Here is a 13,855-nt window from a genome sequence, read left to right on the forward strand (position 1 = left end):
TAGTTTTAGATAAATATTTATTAGATTTTTTGATTGTTGGTAATAAATAGGGTATGTTTGAAAAATGACTTTTGAACAATTTTTTAATTGTGATTTTTTACTTTTTAATTGATCTAACATCTAATAAATATAATAAACAACTTTTAAAAATCGTTTTTAAGTTAATACTAGAAAGTTGTTTTTGCTAGCTTCTCTTTCGCTTTTGGCATTTTGTGTAACTTTTCTCAAATAAAAAAACCAATTTCTAACAATTAATTTATACCAAATATTTTTTTCATAGTTTACCAACAGCTACAATTAATCATCAAACAAGTCAATTGAATATTTGAATCAATCAATAATCTATCACCAAATACCCCAATAATAATGAAAATGAGCAGTAAAATTGAAATTATTAGGTTAATTTATTCTTAATATAAATATGGGAAATTTGCAAAGAAACATCTTTTAAAACCCGTTTTTTGTAAAGAAACACCTTTTATAATTTTTTTGTAAAAAAACACCTTTTAAGACACTTTTTTTTAAAATAGACACCTTAATTCAAATTCCGGTAGGTTTTGTCCAAATTTCGACGTTGAAAATGCTATATCAGTTGCATAATGCGCGAGTGATTGCAAACGCAGGGAAGTGTAATTAGACACAATACTTCGTGAGTTTCTTCTCCGTCTTCCTCATCTTCCTTTCCTTCTCTCCACATTTCCCTTCACCATTGTTGATTTTGACCGAAGATTCGTAGCGCTGTTACTTCTTCTCGACTATTAAAGGTAAGGGTTTTTTCCAATAAAGTTACTGTCTTTTTGATATGAATTGCATTGTTAATTGAATTGTTAATAGAGTTGTTTAATTGGTACGCATTAGTACGCATTAGTATAGTTAAATTAATTTTTATTTGATTATATGAATGAAATTTTTATCAATATCAAATTATCAATTTTTTATAATAAGCTTTCTAGTCACCAAAAAATTGCATGATCTTGCATCCCTTCAAAAAGACTACACGCCACAAATTGGGGACCTCTTGTGACTAATATTTACTCAAGCCTTTATCATAAGCTCACAACTCATAAAAATTGGAATGTTATTTAATTAATAAATTTAATGAGAAAAAAATATTATCCACATATATTTCACTCTTTCAAGAAGCAACAAGTTTTCTAGCATTGAATTATGGCTACCTTATTGTTAGGCTTTGACTTCTTGTTTAATTTGTGATATATAATCAAATTGTATTGTACAAGTATCATGTAAAATATTTTCTTTGGTTTTTTTAGTTGATATATTTCTGTATTTTTATGTTATTTAATGCATTATTTTAATCCTTAATATTTTTAATTTTGTATGATTTAAAATTTTAAAAAGTTAATATTATAAAAATATGCATTAAGACGAATCAAACAAGGTCTCATCACTTGATTGTGTTTTACATCATATATAAAAAAGTATATGTCAAATAAGATCAATTAATGAATAATAATTGTTACAGAAACTGTAATAACTATTAAAATTAAAAAAAATATATATATTCATGTTATACACTTATATTACTAGTATGTGCTAATATAAAATAAGTTTGTTACTAGGAAATGTGGAATTTTAATTTTTTTTTTTTGGTGTTAGACCATGTTTTTGGGTTGTGATAGTAATGAGCATAACTATACTTAACAAAGACGACACCAATGAAAAGATCTGTCACAAGTAACTTATGGAGTTATGGTTTATCACGGCTTTACAAGTATATGGATTACTTGTTCCATTGTACATTAATTTGAATATTTGTATTAAAATAAATGTAACATATAAATATTTGACAAAAATAATTTTTATGTACAATTCAATGGCTAAATTGATCATCAAAATATAAATTTAACTATCATATATGGTATTTTAAAAGAAATTATCTATAAATGATAGTTTTGAAAAGTATAGATTAATTTCAAAAATAAAAGATTATTTTCAAAAATTATTTATTTTGATTAAAATAAATAAATTACATCATTGTGATTCGTACATCGATCCAATTCACTTAGCTACTTGGACAAGTACAATGAAAAACACTTGATCAGATTATCCTTGACTATGATCTTATTATAATGATCCTAAACATAAATTAAATTATATGAAAAAAATTTTAAAAGTTCTTTTAAAATTACCTAAATAATAGTAGAAAAATTATTAAAATAATTAATTTTTTTTTCAAAATATTTTGCTTTAACTTGTGTGCTTCCCCACGTAGAAGTACTCTTCTAATTCAAAATATTGACATTATTATTTGATTTTAAAAATTATAATTATTTTGAGAAGACACTTCATAAATAAAATAAATATCAATTATTAAATGACTCCTTACTAGTGACTGAAATTAACCTAGGCCACATATCAATTTTCTTGCCAAGTCATTTAATAATATTTTCATTCATGATGCATTAAAATAACCCTTGGTTCCCTTGGTTTTGCATGATTCTTTTTAATAACTCTAATTATTTTTGACTAGATACTTTATTATTGAAAATAATATTTTATTTTGTAATATGTCAATTTAGTACTTCATCCGTTTTTCTATCTTTCACTTTGGGTTTTTCATATATATTAAGGAAGATAGAATCTTTGGGTTGTAGTGAGTATTATTTTAATTAAATAGTAGTGTGAAGTAATGATTGTATTGAAAGTATGAGATTGTAGTGGGTATTATTTTAATTAAATAGTAGTGTGAAGTAATGATTGTATTGAAAGTATGAGAAAGAAAATAATTATAAATAAAAGAAAATGGGTACATTAAAAGAAAATAGGGTTTTAAGGGGTAAAAGTGGGATAAAAACTTTATAAAAATAAAAAGTATTTTAAAGTGGAAGAATTTTTGAAACTATCCATTATAACAACGTGGTTGATCAAAAAAGAACGGAGGGTAACAAATTTAAGCGATGGACAACTATATTTCTAACTAAAGGTGTGCATAAAATTATAATTAGGAAGTTTAGGTGGTGTTTAGTGACATGTAGCTTCCTAAAACCTAAGCATCTATTCTCAACCACCTTCCACCTAGCCTTTAACAATTAACTATTCCATTATTAAATACTTCTAATTGTTCAAATTATCAAATTATCTATAATAAGCATGTTTGTCAAATAATTTTTTAATTGATATTTTTGTTTTGGTTATTGATTTGTCAAACAACTAAATAATGTGTATAAAAATAACTTTTAAATCAGTTGAAAAGTTAAATTTTTAAACCCAAAATAAAAAGTTATCTAAAATGCTTTTTCATTATTTTTGATTTTTTAACTTATTTTTTCTTTAATAAACAACCAACAATCAACAAATAACTATTATTAATTGTATCTTCAACAACAAACACAAAACTCGATGTTATCACCTAGTTCAACTAAATCAACAACTCCTCGATCAAAATCCTGATATATCCTCCAAGTCATATGATTTATTCCCATCAAAACATTTAACATAGTTAAATTATTTATGCATTATTAACATGACAAATGCCGCTATTTTTTAAAATTGAAAATACAAATGAGGTCAAATTTCCCTAAAAATAATCTTTCAATAGCTCAATAGGTCATTTCTAGTTTTCAACTGTACCAAGTCTACAGCAAAGCTTAGATGAGGATATTTTGGTATTAAAAATTGATATCCTCCATTACTGATCAAAGCAAACCTGTTGATCCTCAAATCATCACTACCCAAAGTTTGTATCTTGATTCTGTCTCCATCTGTACTAATTATTATTTCTATATTCATATACCAACAATTTTATATCAAATTTCCCATTTTTCTGCTAAAGAAATCATTTTTTAGCCAGTTTATTCTAAAATTCATGATTGATATGCTTAAGGACTAATTCATAGAGATAAAAAAGAGAAAAGTTCTGTCTTTTTTGAAAAAGAAGGAAAGAATAGTTCTTTATATCATCAATACTGTCTCTAATCAATCTTCAATTTGGGGTTTCTTTGGGCTTTTTTGTTTTTTGTTTGGTTGATTCTGAAACAAGCTATGAAATCATGCCCATTTAGAAAAAAATTGAATCTTTTGTGCAAATTTGGAGCACCAGTTTCACCCAAATTCCTTTTCCTTCTCTCCTATGGAGAAGAATGAGAAGAACACAACACCCATTAGGCTTGATGTTCAAACCCCACTTCTTCAACCTACCAATGGGACCCACCAACTAGATGATCATTCTAATGAGTCTAGTTACAATGATAAGGAGCAACAATTGCATGAAGAGCATACCCCACAAGAGATTGTTAGTGTAGTTGTGGATGTTGATGAAGAAGATGATAAACAGCTTGATAAAACCCTAAAAAGATTGGAGTTTTATCTCAGATTTCTGGGTTTTGATCAGACAAGTCCATTGAAGTTTTTGGTGTCTTGGGTTGTGTTCTTTCTTGTGGGTGTTGTAGTTCCTATGATGATAATTGGGCTCACCCACTGCTTGGATTGTGAAGATTATCAAGTCAAGGATTTTGAGTATGAAATTCTTACCTCACATTTTCTTCTTGGTGGTGTTTCTTTGATTTGTATGGCCTACAATATTAATAAAAAAGGGTTCAGAAAATTCTTGTTTGTTGATCGTTATAGGGGGTATACCACCCGTTTCAAGGACCAGTATGTCAAAAACATTAAGGTAACTTGATCATTGGTTATGTGTGTAAATGATGGTCTGGATCTTGGGCCTTTTTTTATGACATTGGATCTGTAATACTAACTATAAATTGATGCTACTTGCTTTTCTGTTGTTTGCTACTTGATAGTTGTTCAAATTTGAGTTGCATAAAGGATATATTGTTGCTTCAAAGCTATGTTGCTCGGACTTATAAGTTTACTTCACGTAGCCGTCCCGATCCTTGGTGCTCCCGATCCTTGGTGCTCTGACATTGATATGGCACTTGTTACTTCATCTTACGCGTAAAATTGAATATTTAGATGTATTGGACATTTGGACACGTACCGGTCTCCGACATCAGTACCCCAGTCCAAGTAACGTAGCTTCAAAGTGACCGATTTTATAAGATATTCCGGGGAACAACACCATATACGAGAAGAGCATATGTTGCATCAACATTTCTGCCAAAGGGCTTTTGTATGAGAGGGTGGGATAGAGTATATAAGATAACCTAAAGCTTAAGGTGTGTCATGATATGTTAGATACTCTATCACAAACCTCCAAGAGACGCCTGCTTTCATGTTTTAATAAGCTATTTAGCTTAGACTTTTTATTTGTGATTAAGCTTTGACATTGCTGTTTCTGCTGCTGTATTTGTTGGACTTTTTTGCTTTGCCTGTTATAATCGTCAGTGTAAGACCCTTGTAAGTGTTGGAGTAATTGTTATCATGATTTTAATCTATTGCTTTCGAAAAGAAGAAACGTTGGACTTGATATAGTATAGTGTGGAAAAATTGGTGAACTTCTGCTGCCTCAAGACTGATGTAGATCCATTTTCAGAGCTTGAAGGTCCGAAAATACTCGCTTTGTCCTTGTAAATTGCTACATTGCCTTTTTAAATTTTGCATTATATGGGTGGGAAGTGGGACAGCTTTAGAGGACTTCCAAAAATGAAAAATGTAGCAAATATACTAGAGAGAAGGAAGTATGCATAATGGAACCTTGACTTAGCTGATAAAAAGCCATAGAATGATTACTTCTAGGACAAACAGGGGCAGATCTAGATCCGTTCAATGATGTCAATTGCACTTTATAATGGTTACTAGTGGTAGAGAACGTAATAGCTCTTAATAACAAGTATTGACCATTTTTATGTCCGGTGGTTATAGGTTAAACTTTGTTCCAAGATGCTGTGCGGGCACTCGCTTTATGCCTTCAACCTCCGGTCTTTCTAGAGCATATTTGTAGTCAGTGAAATATGATTCAATGGAGCTTATCGTGGCAATATAGGTTGTAGGAGAGCCCGTCCTAGTTAACTCTTGAAGTTTGAGGAGTGACTTCCTCATCGCTTTGAGTTCTAGTTTTAAGTTAGGTAATATGGTTAGTCCTTAAGAAGGATAGGCTTAGCTTGAGTAGAGATCACAATATTTGCATGTACGTTGACGAACTAGAATTGATATTACTGATGTGCTTCTCCTACCAAAGTGATTGGGTTGATACCTTGTGCATCTGCTAGTCTTGTGAAGAGCGTCTCTGACAGTTGTTAATTTCCTATTTCATTTCTTCTGTGATCTGTCTTTATGTTAAAAGCAGTCTTACATAAAAGTATTAGAGTATATAACATATTTTGGAGCCTCAAACCATCTGCTTAAGCTTTTGGTTAAATTGGTTACGAGAGCACAAGTCCTCTTTATACCTGGCGCTAAATATTCCACTTTAAATGAGAGGTGGTTGAGGTTTAAACCCGTGACCTCTTGTCACGCTGCCTTCTGATACCATATCAAAGAACCAATTCAACCAAAAGCTTAAGATGATGGTTGAGGCCCCAAAATATGTTGTATACTCTAACAAAAAGTTGGTTGGTAGCTGGAAAAGTAAAATTAGTTCAACACACCTTTTCCTTATTGACTCGTAGATGCTACGGACGATGATCTGTTTTTAATATCTTTGTTTATATAAAGAGCTTATCGTAACCATCCTACAGGGTTCATATCGTTTGTTTTTGCGGTCATTGCTTCCATGTTGCTTGTTGAAGGCGGCTCATGAGACCATGCGCACGATATATGTTCAAAATCTATCTTGGTGGTTGGCCACTATAAAAGTCTCAACATTAGTGATATCTTGGACATACTTAAGTGCAATTTCTTTAGCAGCCTGCATCCTATTCCATTTAGCCTGCAATTTGCAAGTTATCCATTTCAATGATTATGCAAAAGTCTTGGAGAATGAATCCAGTATTATGACTTTAATGGACGAACACATGCGATTGAGGGATTATCTTTCTAAGATCAGCCACAGATTTCGGATATATCTTATCTTGGTCTTCCTCTTTGTCACCGCTAGCCTATGTATGACACTGATACAGATCACAGGTGTGAATGGAAGAGTTACCTTCTTAAATGGTGGAAATTTTGCTGTAAGTCGGACTGCATTTCACTTTTGATGTTAATTTTTGAGTTATTTTTTTGTGGAATATGTAACTTGGTGGAAATTAGAATACCCTTGTCGAAGATATGAACAAAAGTTCACTTGAACTGTTAGTGTTTACATTAACGGCCTGTCTAGTAGGTGCTAATAAACGGTGGTAATGTGAATGAAAAGTAGTGTAATTTTGGTTGAAAAATCTCTTGGCTACCTTGATGGTCATGCTTGTCCAATTTCAATCATCTCATTTTCTTCGTACAATTGATTTTAATGCATTATCATTGAGAAATGTGGAATTAGGTGATAATGGAAATTTGTAAAAAAAAAACTTTTTTGTGATTGAAGTTTCATACATGGTTCTTTTGATGAAATTTTACGCTATAAATTATTCTCATTACCACCATTTAATACCACTAACCAAACAACCGCTAGTGGTTGTGGATTCTGCCTCTTGGGTTAATAATGTATTCCTGTTATGTTCACACTCGGCCATAGCAAAGAATACGATACTTATTGTTTGCAATAGATAGACCTTGGGTATCTTTCCTTTGTCGTTTTTTGGCAAATTGTTCTGAATCTGTCATTCCATTGTTATCTATGTTTCTAAGCATTGATTTTGTTTTCCTTGTGATTTTAGGTCACTTCAATCGTTCAAGTTGTTGAGACGCTTCTTTGCTTGCATGCTGGTACAAAAATTTCCTCCCGAGCCCAGGGCATTGGTGCAGTTGCATGTAGATGGCATGCAATAGTAACTTGCAAGTCTCTTGATGGAGGTAGACGTTCAATGTCTTTGTGTTCATTATCTTCGAGTTTTTCCGGGAGTGAATCAAGTTTGCTAGATGAAAATTCAATTGTCAACCATTCTCAATTTGCTTCAGTTTCTTCATATAACAAAAGACAATCTTTTGGTAAGTCTAGTTCATCTTATTGCTGATTATCATATTCTATCATCTGTTTCATATTTGTATGATCCGTTTCCATGGCGTCGATTAGCAAGGGTAAAGCGGGCTACCACCTATGGCCCCGAATTTTTTAGGGCCCAAAAAACTTATTTTTATGCATACAAGTGATATTTTTGACGGAGTAAGTGATATTACTTTGTATTAAATTTAGATAATAACTTATATTTTTTGCTTAACTGATATGAGTTCTTAGTGCTATCTTTATAAAGTAGTTGAAATATCAACAATAAAAAACAAAAGAAATATTGTATTATTCGTTACACCTTAAATTTTAAGGAGCCCATTATACTTTTTTTGCTCCGGGGCTATGTGACAGCCCTGTCCATTTCATATTTAGTTCTAGTGTCACTCTTAAATTCGTGTTCATGTTTGTATCATTTAAGATAGATTTCTGTTACATGTTCCGTTCATCATACTAAATTGTGGCGATTGCAGTGATGTATTTGCAGGCGAATCCTGGAGGGCTCACATTATACGGTTGGACAGTGGATCGTACACTTTTGTCTACAATTTTCGCTATTGAGCTCTCCCTCGTTCTTTTTGTGCTTGGTCAGACCATTGTTTTCTACTCCCCATCATCTTGAGTTATTTACTATCATCAATGTAAATGTTGTCCTGTTCTGAAATCAATACTGCTGTCGAAAGTTCCTAGCAAAGTTCATTCAGAACTGTTTTTTGTTCGCTCCCGAATTTTTTTTAGCCATTACACACTAGATTTTGGCACACTAGGAAGATCCACCCCGGTTGTCTATTGCACGAGTGCATCGTCCATTTTGTATAATTTGTATATTCATTTGTACATAAAAATATCGAGCAAATCAGTTCCCCTAATTGGGACTGTATGTAATATGTAACAATGACTTGTATACGCGAGTGAATGTGAAATAAGCATATATGTTCATGGATGTTTATAAAGAATGAAAGTTATCGAGTATACCCGACCTCTATTAATCCCTTCTCTATGATTACATTTTCACTACAACATAGCTATAGAAGACCGTGATCATCAAACATTGCGGTTATTCCTAGCAAGATTCATGGCTCTTCGAGCCATAGCTCTCAGGTTTTCACGAGCCAAGCTAGACCCTCTATAAATATCCATGAACTCGTCTCGTTGTAATCTGAATGCCAGTGCGGTATCTGCATCTTGATTTGGCGCTCGTCTTCGACTGCTCAAGCGCGCTTCTTCTGACCTTCTTGTATGCCTTAATCTCCTAGTCATTTGCACATTGCTATTATTATTAGCTTGATCATTAGAACTACTCATCTTATCAATATTGTTTTGGGGCTGATTAGCTATTCTACTATTCAATGCTGCAGCAACAGCTTCTTTCCTTGAATCCACTTCTTTTAGAAATAGCAGTTGTATTGTGTTTATGGTGTTAAGATCTTCCATTACTGCAAATTTCATTAGTATATACATTAATACCCAGAAATCATTTCTTTAATACTCTTAATTAGACATAGAACTCGTATTGTGTCGTGCAAATGTGGGCCGCCCCAAAGTGGGTCACATTCCATGGCTGATAAGGTATTGGATCATTGTCATGTCATATGTTATGTCATGGTATGAGCCCACATGCCATGCATGGTGCGCATGATCGTGTCATCACCATATAATTAAAAATTTTTTTTTTCTAAAATTTGTTATAAAATGATGTGCTTGACGGGTCGTGCTAGCATGACGTACATGTAGGTCACATGCTATGTCATGCCAATCTCACAAAACGACGATTGTGACAGTTGATAAACCGTGCAATGTTGGGTCATGAGAAATTCATCCCCTTGCCACCGAAGTGGCAGCTAGACCCATATCCATGTCTACTCATAAGATATACTCCAATTTATTAGCAGCAAGTTTTGTATTAAATCGTAATTACCCAATAAGCTGTCTACATTTTGGACCTCTTTTTCCACATTTGTCAGCTGTAAATTCCAAACAATTCTTGTAGAAACTGCAAAAACAAATAGGGCATTTCGAATTGAGGGTGAAAAATGACTTTTTTTGTAGCAGGTAGAATAGTAAGAGAGTACCTGCTAAGGGAAAAAGACAAAGACAGTAAATAGTGTCACAAAAGAGAAGGAAAGGAGAAGACAGAAGGAGATGAGAGGAGAGGGAGACAGAAGAGAAAATACAGATGAAAGGAAAAGTTTGTTATTATTCAATCTATCTTCAACTAATTTCAAAGTCTCTTATATAGACTAAGCAACCATCAACTAACTTTCCCGCATAAAACATAAAAGGATAAAAACAGAAAGCTAACTAACTACTAATATGACTAACAAGAATCCTATTGTTATATTCCTTCCCCCATAAAAGACTCTTGTCCTCAAGAGGAACATGAGGTTGCCCCTAAACTGCTAGTAGAAGCAAATGTAGGATATTGAGCTGCAAAGTGATTAGTTGATTCCCAAGTAGCCTCATCAGCTTAAAAACCCTTTCATTGGACCAAATATTAAACCTAAGCAGCATTGTGATGCTTGACAATTCGTTTATCTAAGACAGTAGCTGGCTGGGGAATCTCATTAGGAACCAAGGGGGAATATAGGCTACCATTGGGAGAGTTCCCCTAAATGGCTTGAGCTGGGAAACATGGAAATAGGATGAATCTGAGCTAGGAGCTTAAGTCTATAAGTTACTGTGCCAATGACCTCTTGCACTTGTAAAGGTCCATAGAACTTAGAAGATAACTTCTCATTTGATGGGGGCCCCTTTGCAGTAATTTGTCTGTAGGGTTGAAGCTTTAACCAAATCCAATCACTAATAGAGAATGATCTATCAGATCTGTGATGGTCAGCATATTGCTTCATCCTATTTTGAGCCTTTACTAAGTTAAGCTTGAGGATTCTTATCATTTCTTCCATTTTTTGAAGTGATCTATCAACTGCTTCTACATTAGTTTCTCCTAGTAGATAGGGCATGTGAACCAGTGGTGGTTGATTATATACTATCTCAAAAGGATTGAGTTGAGCTGAACTATGAAAGTTGGTGTTGTACCACCATTCTGCAAGAGGAAGCCAACAGCTCCAATTCTCAGGGGAGTCCAAAATCATGCACCGAAGATAGTTTTCAAGGCACTTATTAACCACTTATGTCTTTCCATCAGTTTGTGGGTGGTAAGCATAAGAAAGCAGCATATCTGTGCCTTGGATAGTAAACAAAGACTGCCAAAATTTGCTAATAAACACTAGATCCCTATCACATACTATGGACCTTGGCCACCCATGTAACTTCAACACATTATCGAGGTATGTTTGGGCCACAGAAGCTGTTGTATAGGAGTGAGAGATAGCCATAAATTGACTATATTTGCTTAATCTGTTCACCACCACAAAAATAATATCCTTCCCTGCAGACTTAGGAAGACAAGTAATAAAATCCATAGAAATGTCAGTCCAAACCTCGGAGGGAATAGGCAAAGTTTGTAGAAGGCCAGGAGTTGCAACATTTTCATGTTTAGCAGCTTAACAAGTGACACAGCTTCTGACAAATTGGGTGATGTAGGGGTTCATGCCCTTCCAGGTAAAAATGGCGTTGATTCTCTTGAGTGTGGCATCCCTACCAGAGTGACCCCCATGGGGAGAAGAGTGGAGCCAAGTAAGTATTGCCTTTTTGAGTTCCTCATTAGGTCCTACCACAATTCTTCCCTTCTTCCTCAATAATCCTGCAGTTAGTGTAAAAGAGCTCAGGTGGTGTCCTTGCTGAAGAAAAGCTATTATGCGTTACAAGTTGAGATCATGCTCATAACTTTGTTGAATCTTCTCCTGTAAGTCAGAGTTAATCAGAGAGATGGCTATGAGTAGTATTTCAGTGCCAGATATTCTAGAAAATGCCTCAGCAGCCAAGTTTTCAGTGCCACTCTTGTATTGGATGGTATAAGAGAAACCCATGAGCTTTGAGAGCTAGAACTGCTGAATGGGAGTACATATTTTCTGTTGGAGCAACCATTTTACGCTTTTTTGATCAGTTTTGATAATGAACTCTTCCCACAAAGATACTGTTCCCACTTTTGTACTGCAGTCACTACGGCCAATAATTCCTTTTCATAGACAGAAAGTTTTTGCCACCTACTCAAATAAGCAAGTGGGTGCTCATCTTGCATAAGGACTGCCCTAATTCCCTTTTGTGATGCATCAGTCTCCACAGTAAAGACCTTTGAGAAATCAGGCAAAGCAAGCACAGGAGTGTGCTAAGGGCATGTTTCAAGTTGTCAAATGCCTCTTGAGCTTCATCAGACCAAGCAAAACTCCCCTTTTTAAGGAGTTAAGGGGTTTACTTAACCAAGCATATCTAGCAATAAACTTTCTATAGTAGCCTGCCAACCCTAAGAAGCTCCTCAAGCCTCTGATGGTGTGGGGAACAGGCCAATGAACAACTGAGGAAATCTTAGCAGGATCAGCTTCAACTCCTTTGCCAGAGATGAAGTAGCCCAAACACTCAATTCTTTCCATACCAAAGTGACACTTACTGCTTTTAGCAAATAAGCAGTGGATTCTCATTAGTTGGAAAACCTTGTACAAGAGTTGTTGGTGAAGCTCCTCACTAGGGCTGTAGACTAGGATGTCATCAAAGAAGACTAGGCTTCCTCAATAGGGGCTTGAAGATGAAATTCATCCAAGATTGGAAAGAAGGAGGTGCATTAGTTAGGCCAAAAGGCATAACTAAAAATTCAAAGTGGCCATGGTGTGTTTTAAAAGCTGTTTTGTGAACATCTGCAAGAGCCACTCTTAATTGATGATATCCAGCTCTCAAGTCAATCTTGCTAAATATCCTACTGCCAGCCAACTCATCAATCAATTCATCAACAACTGGAATTGGGGATTTATTCTTCACAGTCTTGCTATTCAGTGCCCTGTAGTCTACACATAATCTCCAAGAGCCATCGTTCTTGCCCACTAACACCACTGGTGAGGTAAACGGGCTGCCACTTTCTTGTATTATTCCTTGAGTCAACATATCCTGCACAATTTGCTCAATAATATCCCTTTGATTTAAGGGATACCAATATGGCCTGACATTAATAGGGTTGGTGCCATACTCTATTGGAATCCTGTGATCCAGCATACCCCTAGAAGGGGATAGACCCTTAGGGGCTGAAAAAACATCACTGAAATTTTCCAGCAAGGAAGTAATATAAGGAGTAAAGATAGCATTTGTTTTCTCTAGATGAAACAATGTAAAGTCATCCTCAATTCTTGGATTGTTCACCAATTGTAGCATATACAACTGATTTGCAGAAATGAGCAACGAGTGAGAGCCCTCAACTGTTTTCACTTTGTTAGGAGGGCCACCCTTCAAAAGGTGGTGCTTAGAACCGTAATCAAACTCCATCACTAGGTTATTGAAATCCCATTGAACCACTCCAAGTTGTTTCAACCATCGAATCTAACTACCATGTCACAACCTCCTAGTGGGATCAACCAAACATCAGATTGGAACTCAGTTTCCTTAATTCTCCAAGTAAATCCTTTGCATATTGCTGTGCAGATCAGGTTGTTACCATCAGCTACCGTGACTGATTGTGTTGAAATAGTTTCCTTCCTTAGCCCAATCTTTTCAGCTATTACAATGTCTATAAAGTTATGAGTGCTCCCAATATCAATCAAAATGTGTAGGGGCGTTTTACCATAAAACCCAATAATCCTCATTGTCTGGCATCCATGATGTCCACTTAGAGCATTCACAAAAATGCAAGGTTCAAGAGCATTCAACTCCACTAGAGACCCTTCATTAGATGTCCAACCCTCATCTAGATCTCCTGGTTCTGCCTCATTTATATTTTCAACCTCATCCAATCCTGGAATTTCTAATGTGAACAGCTGAGTCTGCTTGATTGGACAAACATGTCCTCTTCCA

The 13,855-nt window shown here is 34.5% G+C and overlaps 1 protein-coding gene across 1 annotated transcript; it reads left to right on the forward strand.

Moving 5' to 3' along the window:
• The first annotated feature begins 3,526 nt into the window (after window positions 1-3,526).
• On the forward strand, window positions 3,527-8,932 carry LOC130808761 (uncharacterized). Its single transcript, XM_057674247.1, has 4 exons — window positions 3,527-4,633; window positions 6,597-7,028; window positions 7,674-7,944; window positions 8,434-8,932. The coding sequence occupies exons 1-4, from the start codon at window positions 4,091-4,093 to the stop codon at window positions 8,580-8,582; spliced, it is 1,395 nt and encodes a 464-aa protein (XP_057530230.1). The 5' UTR covers window positions 3,527-4,090; the 3' UTR covers window positions 8,583-8,932.
• The last annotated feature ends 4,923 nt before the right edge of the window (window positions 8,933-13,855 follow it).

Source organism: Amaranthus tricolor, chromosome 3, assembly GCF_026212465.1.
Source record: "Amaranthus tricolor cultivar Red isolate AtriRed21 chromosome 3, ASM2621246v1, whole genome shotgun sequence".
NCBI classification, from domain to species: Eukaryota; Viridiplantae; Streptophyta; class Magnoliopsida; order Caryophyllales; family Amaranthaceae; genus Amaranthus; species Amaranthus tricolor.